Here is a 25,274-nt window from a genome sequence, read left to right on the forward strand (position 1 = left end):
GGAGTGTGTGTTGTGCATTGTGGGGAGTGGATAGAGAGCGGGGGCATCTCCCTATAAGGCTAACAGTCCTGTCAGATTAGGGCCCCACCCTTGTGATGTCAGTTAGCCTTAATGACCTCCAAAAGGCCCCATCTCCAAATGCAGCCACACTGGGGCCAGGGCTTCAGCATATGAATTCTGGGGGGATTACAGGTCATTGCATAGCACTCCTTAGCTTTTTGTTTTCTGATTGACTACTTTAGGACCCGTGTGGTATTGTTTTTCTTGGTAGGAAGGCTGCTTTCTGACATTCCTTTCTTTACATTATTTTCTAAACAATCAGATTATAATCTAGCACTGCGAATTAATTGTTCAAAGGAACAGAGTTTTTGTTTTTTTTTTTATTTTTTTGAGACAGGGTCTTGCTCTGTCACTCAGGCTGGAATACACTGGCATGAAAATGGCTCATTGCAGCCTGGACCTCCACAGCTCAAGGGATCCTCCCATCTCAGCCTCCCAAGTAGCTGAGACTACCTATGCTCAGCTAATTTTTTTTTTTTTTTTTTTTCAGACAGCTTTGTCGCAAGACTCAGGCTGGAGTACAGTGGCGTAATCTTGGCTCGCTGCAACCTCCACCTCCTGGGTTCAAGCGATTCTCCTGCCTCAGCCTCCCGAGTAGCTGGGATTACAGGCACGTACCACCACGCCTGGCTATTTTTAGTGGAGACGGGGTTTCACCATGTTGGCCAGGCTGGTCTCGAACTCCTGACCTCAAGTGATCCGCCCACCTCGGCCTCCCAAAGTGCTGGGATTACAGGCATGAGCCACTGCGCCCGGCCGCCCAGCTAAGTTTTGAAAGTTTCTGTGGAGATGAGATTTCGCTATGTTGGCCAGGCTGGTCTTAAACTCCTGACCTCAAGTGATCCGTCCGCCTTGGCCTCCCAAAGTGCTGGGATTACAGGTGTTAGCCACCGTGCCCAGCTGCCCAGCTAAGTTTTAAAAATTTCTGTGGAGATGAGGTTTCGCTATGTTGCCCAGGCTGGTGGTCTTGAACTCCTGGCCTCAAGTGATCCTCCTGCCTTGGCCTCCCAAGGCGCTAGGATTACAGGCATGAGCCACTGCACGTGGCCTCAGAGATTGTGTTCTCTCAGTGTTTCAGTGTCTGGTAATTCTGTGCAGTTTGGAGTTCGTTCTTTAATTTTATTATTTTCACATATACAGTTGTGAGCAGGGAAGATCGGGTAACAAACCCATGAACCAGACTGTTTTTGTTTTTTAATTGTGGTAAGGTATACATAACATTACAGGTGTGAGCCACCGTGTCTGACCTGTGCCCCATTTTTTAAGGACAAGGCAAGACTACCTTTTCCCAAAAGAGAATCAGCTTCCTGTGCCCTTTACCCCTTGCTGCCTTTTGGGCAAGGAAAATCATTTGTCTGCAACCCCCTCATCGCGTCTCTCTTGATTCCAAAAGCATAAAAGGCTGGTTGGGTTTTCCCTCTTGCCTTGCTTTTCTAACAAGCGTGCACATTGGAAGTATTTTTCTGCCGGCATTTCACTCTCTTCCCAACTTCCTCACAAACATCCCCAGCCCCCATACCTCCGTTGTCATCTCGGTTGCCAGGGTGCTCTCATGCTTGCTCAGGCAGAAGGAGGCCCTTGTTGGCATGGATTCAGCTGGAAGCAGAGGAAGAAAAGCCAGTCGGAAAAGAAAGAGTGCATCCCAGCCTGGGAACGGAAACCCAAAGCAGGCTGTTTCCCCTCTGTCCCAGCCAAGAACCTGGTCACCTCTCAGCAAGCCTGGCTAAGAGCATCCAGCCTGGGACCTGGCGGGTGGGGGAGGAGCTCAATCAGTGCCTTCCTTCCACCCGAGGGCCACACCAAAGCGCCAGTGCCAGTCATAGTCAGGTTGTTCTTAGTAAATGATTTGCTTCTTTAAATATAACTGCCTTTCCATGTCTGGGGATGAGGAATAAATGGGCTGTTGTTTTTGTTTGTTTTGATTAGGTAGTCATGTAAATGGTACATAATTTTAAAAGTGCCTTCGTTGCCTCAGTCACTCCCTTCCCAGAAATGACCAATTACAAGGCCCTGAGATAGTCTCTGCAATTAAAAACATATACTATACCTGTATATTCTCCTGAGACACGCCCATGTATGAATGGTACTAATTAGATTACCTTTGAATCCTGTGCTCTTTATGGTTTTACAATAAATGATTTTTTTTTTTTTTTTTTTTTAAAGAGACAGAGTCTCGTTCTGTTGCCCAGGCTGGAGTGCATTGGAGCAATCATAGCTCACTGTAACCTCAAACTCCTGGGCTCAAGCAATCCTCTCGCCTCAGCCTCCCAAATAGCTATGACTACAGGTGTGCACCACCATGCCCGGCTAATTAAAAAAAAATTTTTTTCTTTGTAGAGACAGGGTCTTACTATGTTGCCTAGGCTGATCTCAAACTCCTGGCCTCAAGCAAACCTCCTGCTTTGGCCTCCCAAAGTGCTGGGATTGTAGGTGTGAGCCACCACGGCCAGCCAGAAATGATTTAGATTTGACCCACTCTGAAGTCCCTGAACTCCGTCTTCCTCATATGGATTTAGAGAATGTTAATTCAAACTTCAGGTGCTAACTTGAATTTTGAAGCCCATGGCCACACAGGAAGATCTGGGAGAATAGTTTCTCCCTCCCTGCCTTATCTTCTCTTCCCTGAGTTACTAGTCTCTCTGAGAAATGGCATCTCCACCACCTGGTTGCCCCAGCCAGGAACTTGGAACATATTCCTGACTCAGTCTCCATTTCCTTCTGTTGTACATTCAAACAGGTGATACAGGCCCATGGTCTTCCCTCTTGGTATCTCTCAAGTTCACCCTCTCCTGGGCAGCCCCTCTGCTGTGGCCTCAGTTCAGGCTCTTGAAATCCACACCCTCTGGATTATTGCAGTGGTTGCCAGCCCCTTCTCCCCACAGCAGCCAGAGGGATCTTTCTGAAATGTAAATCTGATCACGTTCCTGTCCTGCTTTGAATCTTTCAATGGCTTCCTGCTAACCCTGGGATAGATTCCAGCAGCTCCTTAACAAGACATCCAAGTCTGTCCTTGAGTTTCTCTCTTTAGCTTTTATCTTTCCTTGTTCCCTCCCCTATTTTCTCATGCCTCTCTTTTCCTGCTGCTTGGACATATTCCTCTGGGCTGTCTCCTACCATCCTTTAAAATGCATGATAACCCCAAAGGTTAATTTCCCCCCCCAGGCATCCACAGTACGTGTCCTGTGCTGACCTCTGTCATTATATTACATTGTCCATATCTGCTGGCCTGTGAATTTCTTCAGCCCTGGGACTGTATCATTTTTGTCCCTAGTTCCCTAGCAGGGTATCATGAGCAAAGTGTAATTCCTGGTACAGTAGAATGAGCAAAGGAATTGCCTGTTTCATCTAAGCTGTTGCATCCTTTGTAGTATTGGTATGAAGTTGCTTCATCTTTTCTAGTATTGTCATGAAGTTGTTCATAATATCCCCTTTTTATCCTTTTAATTTTCCTGGAGTCTGTAGTGATATCACATCTGTCATTCTCGATACCAGTAATCTTTTTTTCCTGGTCAGTCTGGCTAGAAGTTCAATCTTGTTGAACTTCTCAAAGAGCCAGAATTTTATTTCATTGACCTTCTTTCTCTTTTGTTTCTTTTTTGTCTTTTATTGATTTTTCACTTTGATCTTTATTCCTTTTCTTCTGCTTACTTTGGATTTTGTTTGCCCTTTATTTGTATTTTTATTTTTTTTTGGAGACAGGTTATCACTCTCTCACCTAGGCTGGAGTGCAGTGGCACAATCATAGCTTACTGCAGCCTCAAACTCCTGGGCTCAAGTGATCTTCCTTGCCTCAGCTTCCCAAGTAGCTGGGACAGTACAGGTGCCCGCCACCGGCTAATTTTTGAAAAAAATTTTTAATAGAAATAAGGTCTTGCCACGTTGCTCAATCCCAAGCTGGTCTTTTTCTAGCTTGTTAAGGTGGAAGCTGAGGTCCATTTGAGATTGTTCTTTTCTAGTGTAGGCTTTTAGTTCCCTTAAGGTACCACATTGGTGGCATCCCACAAATTTTGATATGTTGTGTTTTTATTTTCATTCAGTTCAAAATACTTTCTGATTTCCCATTTCATTTCTTCTTTGACCTATGGCTTATTTAGAAGTATATTATTTAGTTTCTAAATGTGTGGGGTTAAATTTAACAGATTTTCTGTTCGTGATTCCTAATTTATTTTATTTATTTATTTTTTTTTGAGATGGAGTCTCGCTCTGTCGCCCAACCTGGGGTGCAGTGACGTGTTCTCGGCTCACTGCAATAACCTCCACCTCCTGGGTTCAAGCGATTCTCCTGCCTCAGCCTCCCGTGTAACTAGGACTACAGGCACATGCCACCACGCCCGGCTAATTTTTGTAGTAGAGACGAGGCTTCACCGTGTTGGCCAGGCTGGTCTTGAACTCCTGACCTCAAGGGATCCGCCCGCCTTGGCCTCCCAAAGTGCTGGGATTACAAGCATGAGCCATCGTACCTGGCCTATGATTCCTAATTATTAAATTCCGTCCCAGGTGATAGAATTAATGAGATTCTTTAAAAATATTGCTCCACTGTCTTCTTGCTAGCATTGTTTTCTATGAGAAATCTTTGTCATCTTTATTTCAGTATATGTAATGTGTATTTTTTTCTTTGTCTGCTCGTAAGATTTTATTACTGATTTTGAGCACTTTTAATATGATGTGCTTTGGTATATGTGGTCTTCTTCATGTTTCTTAAGCTCCAGGGTCATTGAGCTTCTTGTATCTGTGGGTTTAAAGTTTTCATCAAAGTGGAAAATTTTTGGCTGTTATTTCTTGAAATATTTATTCACCTGCCCTCCTCCTTTGGGGACTCCAGTTACATGTATATAGGTTACTTGAAGTTATCCCACACCTCACTGCTGCTCTGCTGATGTTTAAAATTCTTTTTTGTCTCTGTATTTCATTTTGGATAGTTTTTATTGCTATTCAAGTTTACAAATCTTTTCATCAATGAAGTGTCTGATCTGCTGTTAATCCATGTAATAATTTTAATCTCTAGAAGCTCGATGTAGGTGTTTAAAAAATTTATCTTAGTCTATTTGTGTTGCTATTAAAGAAATACCAGAGGCTGGGGTATGTATAAAGAAAAGAGGTTTATTTGGCTTACAGTTCTGCAGGCTGTATGAGAAGCATGGTGCCAGCATCTGCTGCTGGCGAGGGCTCAGGCTGCATCCACTCATGGTGGAAGGTGAAGGGGAGCTTAGGTGAGAGGAGCTTAGAGAGAGGAGGAGGTGCCAGGTTCTTTTTAACAACCAGCTCTTTCGGGAACTGAGTAAGAACTCACTTACTCCTGGAGAATGGCATTAAGCCATTCCTGAGGGATCCGCCCCCATGATCCAGATGCCTCTCACTAGGCCCCACCTCCGACATTGGTGGTGAAATATCGACATGAGACTTGGCGGGGCCAAACAAACCGTATCCAAACCATAGCAAATATCTTCCCTGTTTCTCCTTCGCTTTTTAAGCATATAGACTATAGTTATAACTGTTTTAATCTCTTTGCTAATTTTGACATCTGTGTTAGTTTGGGTTACTTGCAATTTGTTGATTTTACTCTGCATCATGGGTGTTATTTACCCATTTCTTTGCATAAATGGTAGATTTTGATTAGATGTCAAATGTAAATTTTGCCTTGTTGGGTACTGAATATTTCTGTCATCCTATATTCTTTATGTTTTGGGGCCACAAGTTTTTGGTAACAGTTTGCCTTTTGGGTCTTGGGTCTAAGAATTATTAGGCAGGCCCAGAGCAGTGTTTATCTAGTATAGGGCTAGTTAATCCCTACTATTAAGACAAGGCCCTCCTGAAGGCCCTCCAAGAAGAATTATGAGGCTTTTCTAATCTAGCTGAGGAAGAGGCATTATGACTGGCCCCATGTGAGTATTTAATATTATTTATTCTCTGTTATCCTTTTGAGTGGTTCTTTCCCTGGCCTTAGATAGCTTTTTCATACAGGGGTGCTGATCAGTATTCTGCTGAATACTTGAGGAGGACCCTCCGTGGCTCTCCAGGGTTTTCTGTCTCCATGCAGCTCTCTCCTCAGGTACTCTCATGAACTCCAGCTGCGTTGGTCTCCCCAGACTCTCAGCTCTATCTCATTAATTCAGGAAGTTGCTGGGCTCTGCCTGGGTTTTCCTTGCCTGCTCCTTGGCCTGGAAACTCTCAGCAATCAACTGGGTGTGATCGTAGGGTTCAACTTGGATCACTGTCCTTTTTTGCTTGATGTCCAGTGTCTCAAAAACTGTTAATTCATTTCTCGTGGGCTACGGATAAATCTAGTCCCTGCCATTCTGTCTTGGCTAGAAGCAGAAGGAAGAGTCTGGATTTGAATCCTGACTCTGCTGGTTGGTTATTCACAAGCTTTGAGATAATCTCTCTGGGCTTCAAGTCTCTTCATCTGTAAAATTGGCGAGTAAGACGAATTCCTTATTGTCAGGATTAAATACAAGAATAAAATACGAGGCTCAGAACAGGTGTTAGTTCATGTGAGAAAGGAAGAACTGGCTGGGCGCAGTGGCTCACTCCTGTTATCCCAGCACTTTAGGAGGCCAAGGTGGATTGGATTGCTTGAGCTCAGGAGTTGGAGACCAGCCTGGGCTACAGCTATTTGGGAGGCTGAGATGGAAGGATCATTTGAGCCTGGGAGGTAGAGGTTGCAGTGCACTGAGATTGTGCCACTGCACTCCAGCCTGGGCAATAGAGCAAGACCCTGTCTTACAAAAACAAAAAAAACAGAAGAACCCAGGATCAAGATTTTTAAGATTTGAGCTTCAACCATTAGGAATTGAGAAGAGGGAAGGACCTAGGAAAAAAAAAACCTCAAGAAGGAATGGCCTCTGGGGCAAGGGAACCAGGCTAGGGGATCCCTCAAGGCTGACAAGAGAGAGGAATTTCAGACAGAGGAGGGAGGCAGTGCCAGAACTTGTAAGGAGACGGAGGGTGAAGGTGTCTGTGTTCACATTCTAACTATAGTTACCTTTGCTTCCTGAGTGACATTGTGGCTCACATTGGATCTGAGTGCTACTTCCTCTGCCCAGTTGAAGCAGCTTAATTCAGAGGCTAAAGGGAGTTTCTGATCATTCTAACTCAGTTTGTGAAGCCAGTTAAAATAAGAAAGACTCCTTATTTCATTGGGCAGGAAAAACTTGATTATGTGAAGCAGTCAGGAAATGGAGCATATGGATGTTAATTACATTTTCTGGATCACACAAGATCAACCAGAAAGAGCCTTCTGTGTTTGTTTCAATCCTGTTACTGGAAACCTCAGAACTATATGGGTTCACCTATTGTTAGAGCTCGAGGAAGACCTAGAGAGAGCACCTAATCCGCCCTTCCTGTGTCCTTGATGAGGAGTCTGAGGCCCTAGGAAATGAGGGGACTTGCCCAGTGACATACTTTAGTCATGGCAGAGTTGGAACTAGAAGCCAGATTCGGGATCACAGGACCCGTGTTGCAGGTTGTGTCTAGATACAAGTCTCCTGTTCGGGGCACCTGGCTTGGATTCCTCCTTGTCAAGTACCTTTAACTTTGTTACTTTGAGCAGGTTGTTGAACCTTTATGATATCAGTTGCCTGTCTTTAACTTGAACACAGCCTTAACTGCCTGAAGGCAAGGGATTATATCAGATAACTCCTAGCAGTTTCCTCCGGACGTAAGATTAGTGTCAGGTGTTACAGGGATTGGTCAGGACATGTAAATGAGTAATGTGTCCAGGTAGAAGTTGGTGGGCAGTGGTGGGCTCTGAGATGGACTGGAAAGTATGTGCCCCTTCCAAAAGGGATGGCTGCCGCTCTGCTCTAGTGGATCGTTGCTAGGTGGCAGTGTGGGCTCAGTGTTGCCAGATACTCCATCTTTACAAAAGGAAGCCAAAAATCTGGATTTTTATGTGCAATATGTAATATTCAAATTTACGTATTAAGACATGACTTAAGACATGGGACAAATGAAGACATATCTGTGGGCTGCATGGGCGCTCAGTTTTAGCCTCTGATCGCTGTTTAAATGAAATTCTGCAGCCTGGCTGGTGTCTAGGAAAGAACTTTGGCCTTGGATTGCAGGGCACAGGCTGAGTGACTATGGCCCTCACTAACCAGGGGGAGGTCAGTTTCCTTCCCAGTATCCTGGTTTCCCCCTCCTGGCTCTGAGTTATCTTGATCACCAAGAGCTACCCCAGGGCTGCCTGCTGGGTCTAGGAAGTGAAACCCCTTCTCTTCCTGATCAGCTGCCCTTTGGGGAGCAGGAGGAGGCAGTCCAGATAGGCCTTGCACCATTCCCTTTGGTGACCCTGACTCCCGTGGCCATTTCTCTCCTTCCTTATGCCCTGGGCCACGCCTGCTGACCCAGTCTGGAATAATCTGCTGCTTACTTTGGGTCTCTGCTACTTCCCTCCAGGTATAGTCACAGGGGAGGTCCTAGGCTCATTGTCCCTAATCAATAATGCCCTGACCCTTTGGTTTTAGGGTTCTAGCAATTCCAGTGTGGGTTGACACAGGAAAAAAGTGGGCAAGTGACAGAGGTTCTTGTAGCTTTGGTCCCTGGGCCCTCCAGAATGTGGAGGAAAGGCTCTCTTAGGACCTGGGAAAAGATCTGGAAGCTATTATAGGGTGAGAGGACGGGGGCACCCACAAGTGAGGAAATGGCAGGGTCAAGTTGGGCGTTATGGAGAGCCCCTCCCTTCTCCCTGTCCCAGTGCTGTTAGAGGCACAAAGATGGAGGTTCCACCCTGGAGGAGCTTATGGTTTAGGGTAGACGTGAAGGAAGAAGACATTTATTCTTTAAAACAGGAAAAAAGCTCACAGCAAACTTTCCAGCTATGTAGAGTCATCGACCTAAGTGTAGAGAGGATGGTAATAATGGTTAGATTTTTATCCCATGTGCTTTTAACCAATTTAAAATCTACTAGAAAAAAAATTTTTTTCCAGGTAGAGGTTTTTGCTGCATACCGTCTGGACTGTCGCTAGTGGACAATTTGTGGGCAGAACAGGCAGCCCGCTGAATGCCTTTGGTGCCAGACTGCTGCTAACTTGTGGGGTCCATGGGGAGGGGAAGGCCTTCAGGGCTTTCAGATCCCCAGGCTCAGGCAGAAGCAGGCCCAGATGCCTGCTTGGTGCGGGGTAGACGCTCTTCAGCAAAGAAAGAACATGCCCTTTGCAGATAGGCAGCTTGGCTTTAATCCCAGGCCTGCCACTGCCTAACTGTCTGACTTGGGCAGGTGATAAACTCTTTGAGCCTCAATACTCTGACCTTTCAAGTGGGACAGTAATAGTACCTACCTCATAGATAGGTTGTTGGGAAGAACTAGTGAGCATGGAAAGTATCAATTTTTTATTGCCATGAAAGCACCAATCATGGCACCCAGGAAGCTTCTCATAAATGTTAGCTGCTGTTATATATTAACTTTTTCTCCACCATGCCATAACTGCATACTCTTTCTTAGACATACTGGGCTAGGAAAGGGGACGGGACACCACCGTGTGGTGGCGGGCGCCTGTAATCCTAGCTCCTTGGGAGGCTGAGGCAGGAGAATTACTTGAACCCGGGAGGCGGAGGTTGCAGTGAGCGGAGATCGCGCCACTGCACTCTAGCCTGGGTGACAGTGTGAGACTCCATCTCAAAAAAAAAAAAAAAAAAAAAGGTGGGGGGGGACAGACAGGGACAAGAAGATGCAGAGATCCCCAGAGACAATGCTGGACACAGGCAAGGAAAGAGAGGTGGGGGGGAAACAGGCAAGACAGAGGAGAGAATGCTCACATTCATCAAGTGTTTGCATAGTGATTATCTTTCTCGTCTGTCCTTAGGGTCGTGGTTTCACCCCCATCTTGCATCTGACAAACATGTTGAGAGATGTGAAATAACTTACCTGACACCCACCTTCAGGGCTGGGATTCTGGCCTGGTCTACTGGTACCAAGCCTCATATTCTTTTCTTTGTGCCCCAGTGCTGGCCGGCATCAGCCAAGGGCAGGGGTTGATGAAGCTGGCGTTGGCCAAATGATCAGGTGGTTTTAAATTGGTTTCTCCCAAGCTGTGTTTTACAGATGTCGGTGTGTGTCTTATTGGTTTTTCTTGTCTTTTCTTTCTCTTTCTTTTTTTTGGTGAGCCAGTTAGGTGTCGGTGTTTTCTTCCTATCAAAATAGGATCTGGGAAGTCCTGCAGTAAATAATACCAGTGACCAACATCTACATGTCATGCCCTGTGCCAGGTGCTTTACATACATACTTCATTTTAATCCTCACAATAACCCTATGAGGTGCATGTTGTTATCATGAGGGTTATTAGTGAGATTAAGTAATCTACTTGATGGTGGAGGTGAAACTCGAAGCTGGACAACTGGATTCCCTAAATGACCGTTGTAACTTGATGTGACCCAGCATTTCCTAAGCTTGTTTGACTGCAGAGTGTGTTTTATCATGCCTTTTACGGAACACACTTTGTTTGTATTGTTTAAATGATTTGGAGTGTTTGATATTCTGTTAGGTTGTTAGTTGTGGGGCTTATTTCTTTCATCTTTGTCCCTTTCAAACAGATAAGGGACTTCTTTCTTTCTGTCTAGAATTTTCCCTTGCAGTGAGTACTGTACTCCCTATGTGTTTGCTGATGAAGTCAGCAGGGTTTCAGACTCCGATTTCCTGGTCATACACAAGTACTTATTTTACCATCTCTAAATGGAGTGCATTAGCTCCAGGCCACGGAGAGCAAATTAGAGGAACAGGGAGATACATCACAGAGAAGGAGGCTGCTCTGGAAAAAGCTGTCTGCACCTCTAGCCTGAACTCTCCAGCTGTGTGGGAATAAATACAGCAATGTCAGGGACAGCGTTCCAAGGCTTTTGCAGGATGAGGCACTTGTCCTGCAGGTGAGCCTGTGACACTGTCAGAGCAATGATGGACACAAAACAGCCTCTGTCTGGGCTTCCAATGTTCATTTTGTGCATTTTGGTTTCTGATAACTTTGTTTGCCCATGCTGTCCCAGGCACCCTCACACAGCGTAGAGAAATGAGAGCCTAGCCCTGCCCTGCCTTCTGAAACTGCAGGTGTATCAACAGCACTCATTAGGGGAAGGTATTCTTCAGCCAGCCCGATTAGCACCTCTTTCCCATTCTTTTTTTCCCCCCTTCTATCTGGGGACTTAGGAGAGCAAACCAGGTAGCTTTTTGGTTCTTTCATGTGTCAGCATGAGCTTTAAAATGGAGTTTATCAAGGGCAGGGTTTGGAAACTGGATGGAAGAACATTAGGCAGACTGTTTTCCTTATGGCACGGGGAACTGCTGATTTATTTGTAGCAACTAAATTTGGAGACAACAGACTTGAGGTGGTGGAAAGAGTCCTGGGCTGGAGACCTGGGTTCTAGTCTTGGTTCTTTCTCTGTCTCACTGTGCACTGCGGGGTCCTGGCAAGCTGTGCCACCTGTTCTGGACATCATTTTTCTCAGTTATCCAATGAGGGGTTAGTCTTCGTTATCTCCAAGAGCTCCTCAAGCTCCCTCTATTCTTGATGCCATGATCGTAACTCTTACTTAGTCAAAGTTTGGTGGGATCTCTAATGCCATGTGGTACGAGGATGGTCACTGATAACCATCTTTACAGGAGAATGGGTTTCTTTGACATTGGTGGTTAACTGTGTTGTTTTGACTTTGTGTCATCCGAGATCAGACAAGATTGGGCATGTTCAGGGTGGTATGGCCGTAGACTTGACTTTGAGTCTTTTCTTGCCCATACACACAGGGCAGATGACAGATCACAGATGATACCCCCATCACTTCCTCCGTCCAGCAGAGCAACCAGTGGCTTGGGGGCCAGGCATAGTTCTGGCTAAGGGCACCCTGAATATCTGAGTTTATTCACTGGCAGAATGAGCCAGGAGGGGCTATCTGAGCGATTGCTGGAGGCAGGCAAAGTGGGGCCCCCTCAGCCTTGCTCGGCTCCCTGCCTGCCAGTAGCCCTACTGGGACCAGGCTGCTGAGGGTTCTTCAGAACGCTCACTTAGGCTGGAGTCCTGGTGTTGCATTTGTGTGTAAGTGTCCTCAGGACCTCAGGAGTGTGTTCATTTGCTTTGCTCTTCACGCTGAGAGTGGGAAACCAGCAGCCCTCTTCCCTCCCAGCCCTGTACCTTCTGTTAGATGACTTCAAATGTAGACTCTGGGGTCTTCAAAAGGACTGTAGACACTGCCGTTCGTTTAGTGAGAGCATATTATTGGGCCCTCCTTCCCTCCATGCCTGAATTTCTCTATACTAGTAATGAGTGTATAGTTATGACTTCTTGGCATCTATTGAGGTGCCCTGGGCTATTTGCCCCTATACTGAATGCCCCCAGATCTGGGACAGGCAGACTTGCCATCCTCAGCAGCTTTTCAGAGAAGTTGTGTTTGACTAGGAGAAAGGAACATCCTGTCTAGTTGTATTGAACGGATGTGTTCTCTGAAAATGGTTTCTGTAATCACTAACTGTTGCCTCACAGAAAGGGTTTCCATCCTGGGTGAACATTTTTTTGACTGGTCTCTGCTTCTTACGGTATCTGTTCTGTATCCTTTCTCTTAAATAGCTGTTTGGAGGGGCTAATGAAGCAACTGTCTGGAGACCAATGTTTATTTCAACATGGTTGGAGTTGTTTTTGCTTCAGCTTTCACAGCCAATAAAGCTGGTTATTAGATTCTGTAATTGCTGCTGTAATTACTCTCTTGGAACTGGCAAAGGCATAATTAAATATGGAGATTCCAAGGACTGTTTTTTCCCATCTAAAAGCCACCTCTTAAACTTCTATTGGCCTGGGTTAGATTTCAATTGTTAAAGCCATTGTGTTTATAAATGACGCTGGGGGTTCTCTGGCAGAAAATGGGTTTCTTTAGACACCTCTTTTTCGAATATTTGATTTAGATGAACAGCTTCTCTTTAACTCGGTACTTGTTTTTTAATCTAACCATCAGGAATCTGGAGAAGTTAAGGCAAAACACTAAGAACCAGTATATATTTAATATTTATGAAAATATTGGGTTGGTTACAGATAGAAGCAAATTTCTGTGGTCAGAAATGAGGTTGGCATGGAGGAAGTTTTACTAAGTGTAATAGTATTCAAGAAGAATGGCGTTTTACTTGTGGAAGCACTCTAATACCTCTGAGCCTTTAGTTTGCCCTGTTACACCTCACCACCGGAGCCATGCATTTGTAAGACATAGGAGATGGTTCAAGTGCTGTGAATATTTGTCTACATCTGTTTCTGCAGCCCAGATGCTGACCCCATGTCTATTTTCAAGGTAACTTTACTCATGAAGCATGTTTAGGTGTTTCTGTGGGGGAAAATTAATCATGTAGCCTTTCTCTTTGGAGTTCTCAACTAGTTGAGAAACACAGACAGCAGATGGATTTAGATAAGAAAAATCGACATCCTGGAGAGTTCACTGCATAGAGGGGAAGAGGCTGTGTGAACCCTGCAGGCAGGAAGGGGAGTCCTGGGGGGATACCCTGGGACTGTCCCTCATACTGTTTGCTCAGGTCCTGTCCCCAGTATGAGAGAGCACACCTTACAGCCGGGTGCTTATGGGAAGTCCCTGTTTTATGGGCCAGGAGGAATGCAGTGGAAGGATGCTGTCAAATGATTGTTCTAGCCTGTGTTCCAGTAAGACGTCAATTCTGTGGGTCAGAGGTGCACGGGAGATAAAATATGGGTGGATCCCCCATGAAGAACCCTGGATAGAATACATGAAAACCTTGTAAGACAAATGAAATTGGAGGTTCAATTTAGTAGATACTAAGCACTTACTGTGTATCAGTCATTGTGCTGGATTGCTGATCTGCAAAGATGAATAATATCAGCATTATTTCATTTGGGGTGGGGATGGGCTGTTGGTTTCCTCCCTGGTATATTTGCGTATTTGTTTCCAGATCATTTATTTGGGGGATTTTAGAAGTGGGAGGTGGAGGTCAGAGGAAGTTAGGATTGGCATACAAGGAGTCACTGCCAATGGAAAATGTATTGGAGAAAAAGCAGTTCTAAATCTATGATGTTAATAGGGAAATAACTTTGGTTTTAAATATAAGAATGTAGCTGACTGTATAAAATCAGTTTCATAAGCATTTTACCAAGCTCCTGCTACACTCGGGACGCTGAAAAGCAAGGCAGCTCTGTCAAAGAGTGTTTGCTCTTTTCCTTTTTTTGAGACGGAGTCTCGCTCTGTCGCCCAGGCTGGAGTGCAGTGTCGTGATCTCGGTTCTCTACAAGCTCTGTCTCCCGGGCTCACGCCATTCTCCTGCCTCAGCCTCCCAAGTGGCTCGGACCACAGGCACCTGCCACCACACCTGGCTAATTTTTTTGTATTTTTAGTAGAGATGGGGTTTCACCGTGTTAGCCAGGATGGTCTCGATCTCCTGACCTTGTGATCCACCCACCTTGGCCCCTCAAAGTGCTGGGACTACAGGCGTGAGCCACCGCGCCCGGCCGAGTGTTTGCTCTTATGAACAGTCTCAGAGTCACTTGCTGTCGTTCTGAGCCCGTGAGGAAGAGCATAGAGCTGTGAGTTACACAGACTACTCCCCTCCTCGCTTGGCACAAGGATGACTTGGGTGAGCTGCATCACCTTTCTGATCCCCAGCCTCCTTGTTCATTTGGGATCTCTGGATGATTAAATGAAATAGGAGGCGGATGGGACTGCTGTTGCTTGTTCACCATCACGCAGCAGGCTCTTGGAAGGCCTTGGTGAATCTTTTTTTTTTCCCGCTCCCGAGATGGAGTCTTGCTCTGTTGCCCAGGCTAGAGTTCAGTGGCATGGTCTCAGCTCACTGCAGCCTCCACCTCCTGAGTTCAAGCAATTCTCCTGCTTCAGCCTCCCAAGTAGCTGGGACTACAGGTGCGTGCCACCATGTTTTTGTATTTTTAGTAGATATGGGGTTTCACCATGGTGGCCAGGCTGGTCTTGAACTCCTGACCTCAGGTGATCCACCCACCTCGGCCTCCCAAAGTGGTGGGATTACAGGCGTGAGCCAGCGTGCCTGGTCTGGAAGGCCTTGGTGAATCTTAATGATGGGCTGGGCTGTGGGTGATGGAGCTGGCTGGAGGGGAGTTGGGAAAGGGGCACCTGTGGGACATTGGCACTTGATCTTGGAAGGATTCACAATCACTTGGTGATTAGAGTATGTCTAGGGTATGGCTTTTGTGGAAAAGGAACACAGCACCAAGGAAGTCACAGGAAGCAGGCCAGCAGCCCCACGCCCTGGGGCACTTACAGGACTCTCCCAGGACCTCTTCCCTCTGACATTACTGATGGCAAAGGCGGTTCTGTAGACCTTGTGCTAGGGCTCCTGGGACTTGGGCTTGTAGAGAGAATTCTAACGTCTTGCCTCTGCAGGACCTGGCAGGCCATATTAAACCATATGGCAAAGGGAGCTACTGAGGATTTTTCAGCAAAGGAATGGTTGGATTTGCATTCCCTCTTCTGTGTTCCCACAGTCCCCATGTCACTTCCTGCAGGACTGGACGATCCCACCAGGGCAGTATCCTACCTTTTTCATTAAGTTGGGGGACATAACGTAATGGCAGGGCAGGGACTTTCGGGTTCCATACCTGGTTTAAGTCCCCTCTCTGCCAGTTACCTGGACTGAGTCACAGGGCATCTCTGAACCTCAGTTTCCTCATCAACTAACCTTATCATCTAACCTTAAAGGGTCGCTATTTTGAGGCCCTTATGAAGTGAGCATGACTTAGTGCTAACAGAAGGTGAGAGTGAAGGTCTCGAGGATCCCCTGGTGTGACTGCAGGATGGGTTTCTTGAAGTCTTGGGCCATTCCGGCCTACATCAGAATCAAGGGAGATGACGGATTCAGTGGCTTTTCAGATTTTAATGAGGCACATTTCATTGTTGTTCAGATGTTTTACGAGTTCTCTTTATGTGTATATGTATGTATTTTGGTCAGCATTTGTTGGAAAGACTGGCTGGGAGAATTTTTCTGCTGCTTTTGGAGGAACTGTGTGCTATACGCAGGCCAAGCCGTTTTCCCTTGGCAAATGGTCCTTAGGACGGAATCCCAGGCCAACAGGGGGTGTGAGTAGAAGGAGCATGGGACCTATTCATGTGACATATGGAGAAACCACAGCCTCATGGGGGAGGGGGTTTTGACCTCCAGTCTGCAGGAGATGGCTGTGGTCCAGAACTCCAGGACACGGGGGAGTGTGCGTGCTGAGTGCATGTGTGTGTGAGGCTAGTGCTCCTGACCCAGTCCAGTCCAGCTCAGCCATTTCTTCTGACAGAGTCTGTGCTAAGCCTCCTTCCTAGCTTTTGATGCCTATTGCAGGGGAGCAAAAAATAGTTCCCTTCTAGTTTCTTTGGCTGGGCTACAAACTAAATTGATATAAGACAGATTAACAAGAGAAAAACCATATTTAGTTACATATGTACATGTGGAAATCCCACAAAATATGAGACTTGAAGAAGAGTCAGATGCTTGAAGCTTATATAGCATCCTGAGCTACAGAAAAGAATAGGGGCTTGGGGGTTGTTGTGGGGGACACAACTTATGGGAGGGTGAAGGGAAGAATTACTGTATGGTGAATAAAGGATGTGTTGTTATGCAGATACAAGGTCTCTTAGGTAATAAAAGTTGTCTGGAGCAGCCCTCTTCCTGGCACAGATACTTTTAGTAATGTAGATTTTCTTCTTAAATGTACTGTTTTTTTTTTTTAAACAAAAGGACAGCTTTTTGAGCTACTCTAGTTTCTTAGAATAACCAGCTCAAAATATGCCAAAGAAGTATATTTTGGGGGAGTGGTATATTCTGGTCTCCTACAGTCATATTTTGGGGTGGTGTGTCCTGTGCCCCAACATCATCTAAGATGTGTGCTAAAGATATTTTTCAGTGTGAAGAGTGGAACTGAGACCGTGAGGGGAAGGAAATCTGGGTTTCAAGTTGGGAGATGTGGTTTTGGTCCCAGTTGTGCCACAGATTCACCTTGGTCCAATTGCTTGCCTTGTCTGGACCTTAACATGAGATGATCTCCATGGTCTCAGCGTGCTAGGAAGCCAAGGTAGATGATGCCACTGACCCAGCCAAATGGCCAGACTCTAGGTTTGGCTGTGGCAAGGAGTTCTGTCTGGCTTGTTAGTTTAGTCTTGTTTTCGATGATGGAGGATGCTGTAGTAGCCATCTTCAGACATGGGGCTTCTTGCTTTTGAATACATTTCCAGAAGGAAATTAAAATTAGTGGGTCAGAGGGTAAGAACATCGTGATGGTTGTTGCTGTGTGTTGCCGTGTTACTTTTTGGAAGCATTGTAACAATTTACAGAGTTGTTGGCTATGAGTGAAATAGCATTTTTAACCCAAACTGATCTAGTATTTGGTGTAGTCATTATATTTATGATTTCTGTAATTTAGTTGGCATAAAATAGTACTTTAAAGTTGCTTTATAATAATGAGAGCTGCTTTTTTTGAGGGGCATTTGACGAATGTGCCAGGTGTTTACATACAGTATGTCATCTGCTGCTCACACTGACCCCATCTGGGAAGCCAAGTAGCTCACCTGAGTCTGTGAGCTGGGCTTTGACCCTAAGGGAGTTTGACCCCAGAGCATCTTCTTCCTCGGGTGGCCTGTCCATGCTTTGACTTGTGTGTGTGCGTGGTTACCCGAGGGTTGAACTTTGGCTTGTGTGCTTGTTTACTGGCCGTGTTTTGAGGTATGTGAATTTTATGTTTTTGTAGAAAATTGAATGTGCTCTTTGTGTAGAATTTATGAACCCTCTGCTATAGTGGAAGCAGCAACAGAGGTGCTTCCAGTAGAGTTGGGGAAAAGACTCAGTGACACTAGAACCTCACCCTGTGCCGGGACTCTCTGAAACCCTGTTTTCTCCCTCATGCAGCGGCCCTCCAGGCACTGAAGCGTAAGAAGAGGTATGAGAAGCAGCTGGCGCAGATCGACGGCACATTATCAACCATCGAGTTCCAGCGGGAGGCCCTGGAGAATGCCAACACCAACACCGAGGTGCTCAAGAACATGGGCTATGCCGCCAAGGCCATGAAGGCGGCCCATGACAACATGTATGTGTCCACCCGCCCCTGCGCCACAGGGCAGTGCTAGTCCCGGAATGCCTCGTACCCAGGCCATGGCCTTGGGTAGACGGATCCCTTGACTTACCTATTTGAGCCCCTGAGTTTGTTTTAATTCTCATTCTTTTTTGGAACTCCGAAAATGGATGATGTGCCTTTGGAAGCAGACCTCATGGGATGCAAAAATACTTTCTGAATAATTCAGGGTTATTGTGATGAGCATAGTTTCAAGCTGGAAAGGCCTTTAGAAGGTCCTCTTGTCCAGACCTGTGAATGTGAAGGTGGGGAAGCTGTGTCCCAGAGAGGGAAGCTGATTTGCCCTGTGTGACATGGGAGCTTGGCTAGAACTGGGATTAGAATCGGTGCCTATGATTTTTCCCTGATGCTGTCAGGGGCCCTGAAACGTGTGGTTCATCCAAGGGCTTTGGATCTCTCTGTTCCTATGTCTGCTTTTGATGGCGTTTTCTGCCTCCTCCCTTGCTCTCTGGCTGTAGCTGTCATATTGATAGTGATCTTGCCCTCAGCAGTCCTTCTTCCCCTGTATGGCTACCTCTCATGGCAGTGACCTAAGAAACTAGATAACCAAGCTTGTTACAGTTGTAACTAAAGGCCAAGGTAAGGAGGCTCCAAATGAAGTCCTCTCTCATGAATACAATCCGCATTTGGGCTGGGCGAGGTGGCTCATGCCTATAATTCCAGCACTTTGGGAGGCTGAGGCAGGCAGATCACCTGAGGTCAGGAGTTCGAGACCAGCCTGGCCAACATAGTTGAAACCCCATCTCTACTAAAAATACAAAAATTAGCTGGGTGTCGTGGCATGCGCCTGTAATCCCAGCTACTGGAGGCTGAGGCAGGAGAATCGTTTGAACCCAGGAAGCGGAAGTTGCAGTGAGCCAAAATTGCGCCACTGCACTCCAGCCTGGGCGACAGAGTGAGACTCCATCTCAATTAAAAAAAAAAAAAAAAATTCAGAAAATCTGTATTTGTTGTAGTGCTCAGATTTGGCAGCATATATTTGGGGGTGCTAGGAGCCTTTTTTGCTTCCTTTTGGGTACTCAGCTGTGCTGTCCAATGGGTGGGAAAATGCACCCTCTGGGCTTGCCATCTATTTTTGTAAATAAAGTTTTATTATTTGAGACAAGGTCTTGCTGTGTCTGTCACCTGGGCTGGAATGCTGTGGCCCAATCCTAGCTCACTGCACCCTCAAAATCCTGGGCTCAAGCCATCCTCCCACTTCAGCCTCCTGAGTAGCTAGGACTACAGGTGTGTGACATCATGCCTGGCTAATTTTTAAAATTTTTTGTAGGGATGGGGTCTCACTGTGTTGCCCAGACTGGTCTCAAACTTCTGGCCTCAAGTGATCCTCCCTCCTGGGCCTCTCAAAGTTTTGGGATTACAGGTGTGAGTCACTGTGCCTGGCCTTAAAAGTTTTGTTGAAATACAGTCATGCCCCTTAATTTACATATTGTCTGTGGCAGCTTTTGTGCTACGTAGCAGGGTTAAGTATTTGCAACAGAGACTGGCCATAAATTCTAAAGTATTTACTATCTGGCCCTTTTCAGAAAAAGCTTGCTGATCTTGCTTTAGAAATGTGAGGTTGCAGGAGAAGTAGCCTTCAAATAAATGAGGTTTTGTCTGAGGGTGGATGTTCATTGGACCGAGCTGCTTGAATGAGAACCATATATGCTTCATTTCTGTGTTCTCCTAGAAACCTAGCAGAGTGCAGCTCATTAAATACTGTGCAAATGTTGACATATATGTGTATATATTGGCTTGAGTAAATATAGGTTTATATGATTGTCAGCGTGTAGAAGAAAATTCTGCATATTTGCAGAATTTGCCTTTCCTTTGGGGTCCTAGAGGATCCATAGGTGGACTGAGTAGATGGAAGGCCCATTAGACGGCATGGCTGTCTTCTGTGATTTGTGCTTTTACTTCCCCCTGTACAGAGTTACCCCTCGACTTGAAAAAGAGCTATTGGCCCAGGAGTTAAAGCCCTGCGGTCTTATCTGATACCTTTACTAATTTGCATGTAGGACCTTGATAGTGCCACCTGTAGGGTGTTGGACTGGGTAGTGTCTTAAAGACATTCCCGTCCCCTTGAGTCTATGATTCTCTATTTTAAAGGGGAGGAGGCAATAATGCCAAGTAACCCCTCACAGGGAGTCATTGCAGGGGGTGTGGCTGGGAAGCTGATTGTGTGGGGCCCAGTTTCTGCTCCTGCTTTGCCTTGCAGGCACTCTTTACGCAGCCTAATCAATTGATATGATACCTGTCCATTGCATTTGCAGGGACATCGATAAAGTTGATGAGTTAATGCAGGACATTGCTGACCAGCAAGAACTTGCGGAAGAGATTTCAACAGCAATTTCAAAACCTGTAGGGTTTGGAGAAGAGTTTGATGAGGTGAGTAGTTTTGTACAGATCCCATAAGCTTCCCAAATGACACCCTGAGGCTGTCCCTTGATGTGCTCTTGAAGGCTCTCAGCAGGGAGCATTTGGACTTGGACAGAGACAGGGCATGGTGTTAACCCTCCCTGAATTCTACATTTTGAGGGACACTTTCCCTATTTGGGGTAGAAGCTTAGGTAGGGTAAAGGAACATTCGTCAGGACCCTTCAGCAGGTTTCAGGTCACTAACTAATTTGAACAAGTAGCTAGCCTGCACCTTTCCAGGGTGGGGCCTGGCACAGAGCTGGGCAGCAGAGATGACCATGCCCTGGAGAAGTTCACAGGATTTGCCCTGAGACAGCTCCAGCATGAGGGAAAGGTAGAGCAAGGAGGGGGCACTTACCCCTGACCCGGGGTATCTGTCTGGATCTCGGCCACCTGCCAGTTTCTTCTGTAGCAATTTGGGACCTTGAGTCTCTTAGGTTTTTAAAATACGGTACCAGCCCCTGTTGAAGGTACTTCACTGTGTGCTAGATTTGTGTCTCCTGAAGGTCAGGTCCTTTCTGCTGGACCTTTCTTTGTGCTTTCTGACCCCCGCTGTGTAACTGAGAAAACAGCCTACAGCTCTTACCTTTGGCTCTCAACACCAGGGTTTTCATGTTTTCACACTGGAGTTTGATGGATGAATCGAGTTCATTTCAAATCAGCAAACATTTCTGAGCATTCACTCGTGTGCCCAGCTCTGAGCCAAAGAAATAGGAAGGCAAAGATATGATCCCCTCTCCCAGATGCTTACAATCTAGTGCAGGACACCAGAGGTCTACATCAGTGATGTGCAGCAGTGATACGTTCCCCAGTAGAAGCTGCTTTAGGATATTTGAATCACAGGGTCTGGAACCTGGAGTTCACCTCCCTGCAGACCTTCTCAGAGGGGTGTGTGTCTCCATGAGCATTAATTAGGTAGGAGGCATGACCGCGGGGGCTGGGATTCCCAGGGAGGGCACTCACTTTGTGTTTCCTTTTACTAGGATGAGCTCATGGCGGAATTAGAAGAACTAGAACAGGAGGAACTAGACAAGAATTTGCTGGAAATCAGTGGACCCGAAACAGTCCCTCTACCAAATGTTCCCTCTATAGCCCTACCATCAAAACCCGGTGAGTGCTTCTAGAGTCATGATACACCCATGAGGTCATGTGGCGGGTGATCTTGTGGTCAGTTGGCTTTGGTTTGTGTCCTGAGCTTGCCCAAGATTGAGAACCAGACAGGATCCATTGTAGTGGCCACAGAGGCCATGTCACCTGGCTTTTTCTGGTTTCTCTCTGGAGCAGGGTTTCTTAATCTTGACACTATGGACATGGCCGGATACCTCTCTGGGCCGAGAGATGGAGGGTGGGGGCGGGGTTGTCTGGTGCACTGTGGATGTCCAGCACCATCCCTGGCCTCTGCTAGATGCCAGTAGCAACCGCCCTGAGTTATGTCAACCGAAAATGTCTTTAGACATGGCCAAATGTCCCTTGGTAGGGGTTGGGAGGATCACCCCCAGTTGACAGCCTCTTTTGTAGAATGATTTTTCCTATTTCACTAAAGAAGAGAAAGTTCCAGGCACTGTGAGAACGTGTGAGAGCGTGAGTCCAGGACAGCTCTTTCCCCCTCTCTAGCATCCTGTGCTGTGCACACCTGCAAAAGCCCTGGCCCCTAGAGGCAGCCCCTGGGGGAAGGAAACAGCTTTGACTCCTTTAGAGACCTGATTCTATAAAACCTTCGTTTCCTCCCTTCAATTCTTCCCTTCTCCCATCCCCTCGCACAATATTTCACCCCCAGGTAGAAGTAATCCACACAGAACTTCCAGAAAAAGTGAGGCAATTTGATGTGGCATGAGAGAGAACCCTGGGGGCAGTGCATGACCAGCTGTGGTCACCTCCCTCTCCCGTGTATAAAGAGGAAACGGCCCCCTCAAGTAGAGTCAGCTGCCTGGAGTCCTGTGTAGGCAGAGGCCGTCAGGCAAGCCTCCTGGAGCTGTGTGGCCGTGGGTCAAGCCACTTGAGGTGGAGTTGGCAAGGATTAGATCTCTTGTGGGGTTCTTCCCACTGTCCTCCCACTTTGGAGGCTCTGGGACCGAAGCCTCGTGGGAATCCTGAGGGCCTCTGTGTACAATCCTTGTTTGGTCTGGGCCTGCTGGAGGCGGAGGGTGGGTGCTGCCAAACTGTGCTTGGTTTTCCAGAGTTGTATGTTGCAGCTTTCAGGCACCAAGGAGCAGTCTGCCTACAGCCTGGAGAGGAGGCTGGCCACAGGGCAGGGCTGTTTGACAGACACCATGGAGCACAGGCAGCCCTCATTTCCGGCCAGAACATGTTGAACGCACCAGTCATCCTAAATAGCCTTTTCTGTCTTCACACAGCCAAGAAGAAAGAAGAGGAGGATGACGACATGAAGGAATTGGAGAACTGGGCTGGATCCATGTAACGGGTCCAGCACGGGCTGGGCCCAGACAGACTGTGGTGGCCTGCGCAGCGAGCAGGCGTGTGCGTGTGCGGGGCAGGCAGGATGTGGTGCAGGCAGGTTCCATCGCTCTAGACTCTCACTCCAAAGCAGTAGGGCCGTGTTGCTGCTGACTCTCTGCATAGCATGGTCTGCACCTGGGGGGACGGGGGGGAGGGAGGGGGGCGGGTGGGGTGGGAAGTGCCTGCTGTTTATAATGTTGAATTTCTGTAAAATAAACGGTATTTGCAAATCCAACATTGAGCTTCTGGACTATGCTGACTCCACTGCTGAATCCTCAATGGAAAGGGTCAACCGGTTGCAGTTGAAATGACCTGAAATGTAGCCTCTGTCCTTGTAAGTCAGTTGACTTGCCGCACATCTCTTTGTGTACTTGTATGGTACTGGCAGAAAAGTCATTTTTCAAAAGCCATAGGCTTTTCCTTGCCCTTAGCTGTAATAATGCATCTGATTTTGATTTCCTCCAGAGCTGTGTTTCTGTCCATCACCTGTGTATTGGCCCTGTGTTTACCAGTCTGGCCCACTCCTCACCCCCTTGCTCCCCTGGTCTTCTGGAGTTTGTGACATTGATTTGAAATGGATGGTGTTCTCTTGAGAGCAAGTGAGATTGTTAGAATTAAGTTCCAGCTATACAGTTTTCTAACATAGCTATAAGGTCCTTGTTGCTGTTTGTGATAACTGATAGATAACTCATTGGAAACATGTGCATACATTTATATTCAGATGAAATTATGGTTTGCACTGTCTATTAAATATCTCGATTAATTTTCATACTTTGCTGTTGTGTTTAATCTATCATTTGCCTCGGGAGCTGACCCTTTCCAGACCAGCAAGGTGTACAGTGGAGTCTGGAAGCATGGAAGACTTAACCATGACATGCGTCAACAGTTTGAACCAAAGAGCAGAGGTTGTCTCACTAGAAGTCTGTTCAAGTTCTAGATTGGCCCTCACCTTGCCTGGGGACTCTTTGGGTACAGTTCAGGGTGAGTTGGTTCTTGGGCACTCCAGGTTCTTCCCTGTTTCTTCTCTGCCCGTGTTGATGGGCAGTGCCAGCAGGAGCCTTACCGTTGGAAGCCATGGTGCTCCCATCAGACAAGGCTCATCGGGAACATTGAAGAAATGGCCTTTCCCATGGGAGGAAGTTTAGGGCAGTGACTGAGAATCTAGGACACAGAGGTCACCTCAGGATTGCTGAGACTCAACATACGACTCTGGTCCAGCCCCTTCCACTCTGTCCCCTTTTCTTTGGTCTTGTATCCCCTTGAGAGTGTGATGCATGCTGCGGACCCTCTTCAGAAAGGTAGATCTCTACATATTTATCCTTAATTTTGCATGCAAATTTGCAGTATTGAGAGGACATCCCTGTCCTCCTGTGCTCGCTCCCAACCTTTTAAAGTAAAACCAACCTGAGTTCATAATGAGACACTATCATTGCTCACCGGGTGCCCTGGGGCAAGTTGCCTACCCTCCCTGGGGCTCCTGTTCTCACCTGGAAAGCAAGGGGACGGGAGCAGATCAGTCCTGAGGTCCTGTCTGTGTGGAGCGGCTCATGCCCTGTCCCTCACCCCTCCTTGCGTCATCCCAGGGCTGCCACACTTAGAACTGGGAGGGACTTGAAGACAGTGGCTTAAAAATTCCTCACTTGTGTGGAGTTTGGGTCTGGCTAGTCTCAGAAGTTCTTTCACCTCAAGACAAATCTAGTGGCAGTGCTTGCTGGCAGCTTCCACCCCCTCAGTCTGCAGTTGGTGTGGCCTCTGGGTATCACTGGTGTGGGAGACCCAGTGGACTTTCTTTTTTTTTTGAGACGGAGTCTCGCTCTGTCGCCCAGGCTGAGATCGCGCTCACTGAAAGCTCTTCCTCCCGGGTTCACGCCATTCTCCTGCCTCAGCCTCCCGAGTAGCTGGGACAACAGGCGCCCACCCCCATGCCCGGCTGATTTTTTGTATTTTTAGTAGAGACGGGGTTTCACTATGTTAGGATGGTCTTGATCTCCTGACCTCATGATCCGCCCACCTCAGCCTCCCAAAGTGCTGAGATTACAGGCGTGAGCCACTGCGCCCGGCCCCCAGTGGACTTTCTTAAGCTCTTCTCATCAGCTGTTACAGGGCGTCTTGCCCTAGGTCTGTGTGAGGGGAACTTGCAGACTCAACCCTCCAGCTCTGGTGAACCCAGAAGCCAGGTCCAGGGCAGGCCTTGTGACTCCTCTGAGCAATAGCTGCTTATTTCTACTGAATGTGGGTCTTGTGCCAGGGCCTGTGGGGTACAGTGTTCAGTAATACCCAGCCCCTCTC

General features: G+C 46.9%; 1 protein-coding gene across 1 annotated transcript in view; it reads left to right on the plus strand.

The window, feature by feature from the left end:
- The window catches only part of CHMP4B (charged multivesicular body protein 4B), a 43,425-nt gene extending 19,671 nt beyond the window's left edge, over positions 1-23,754 (plus strand). Inside the window, exons 2-5 of the mRNA XM_024239003.3 lie at positions 17,906-18,083; positions 20,384-20,498; positions 21,512-21,638; positions 22,883-23,754. Of these exons, the coding sequence (XP_024094771.1) occupies positions 17,906-18,083; positions 20,384-20,498; positions 21,512-21,638; positions 22,883-22,947 (485 nt within the window). The 3' untranslated portion in view covers positions 22,948-23,754. The remainder of the gene's footprint in view (positions 1-17,905; positions 18,084-20,383; positions 20,499-21,511; positions 21,639-22,882) is intronic.
- The last annotated feature ends 1,520 nt before the right edge of the window (positions 23,755-25,274 follow it).

This window comes from Pongo abelii, chromosome 21 (assembly GCF_028885655.2).
Source record: "Pongo abelii isolate AG06213 chromosome 21, NHGRI_mPonAbe1-v2.0_pri, whole genome shotgun sequence".
Taxonomy (NCBI): Eukaryota; Metazoa; Chordata; class Mammalia; order Primates; family Hominidae; genus Pongo; species Pongo abelii.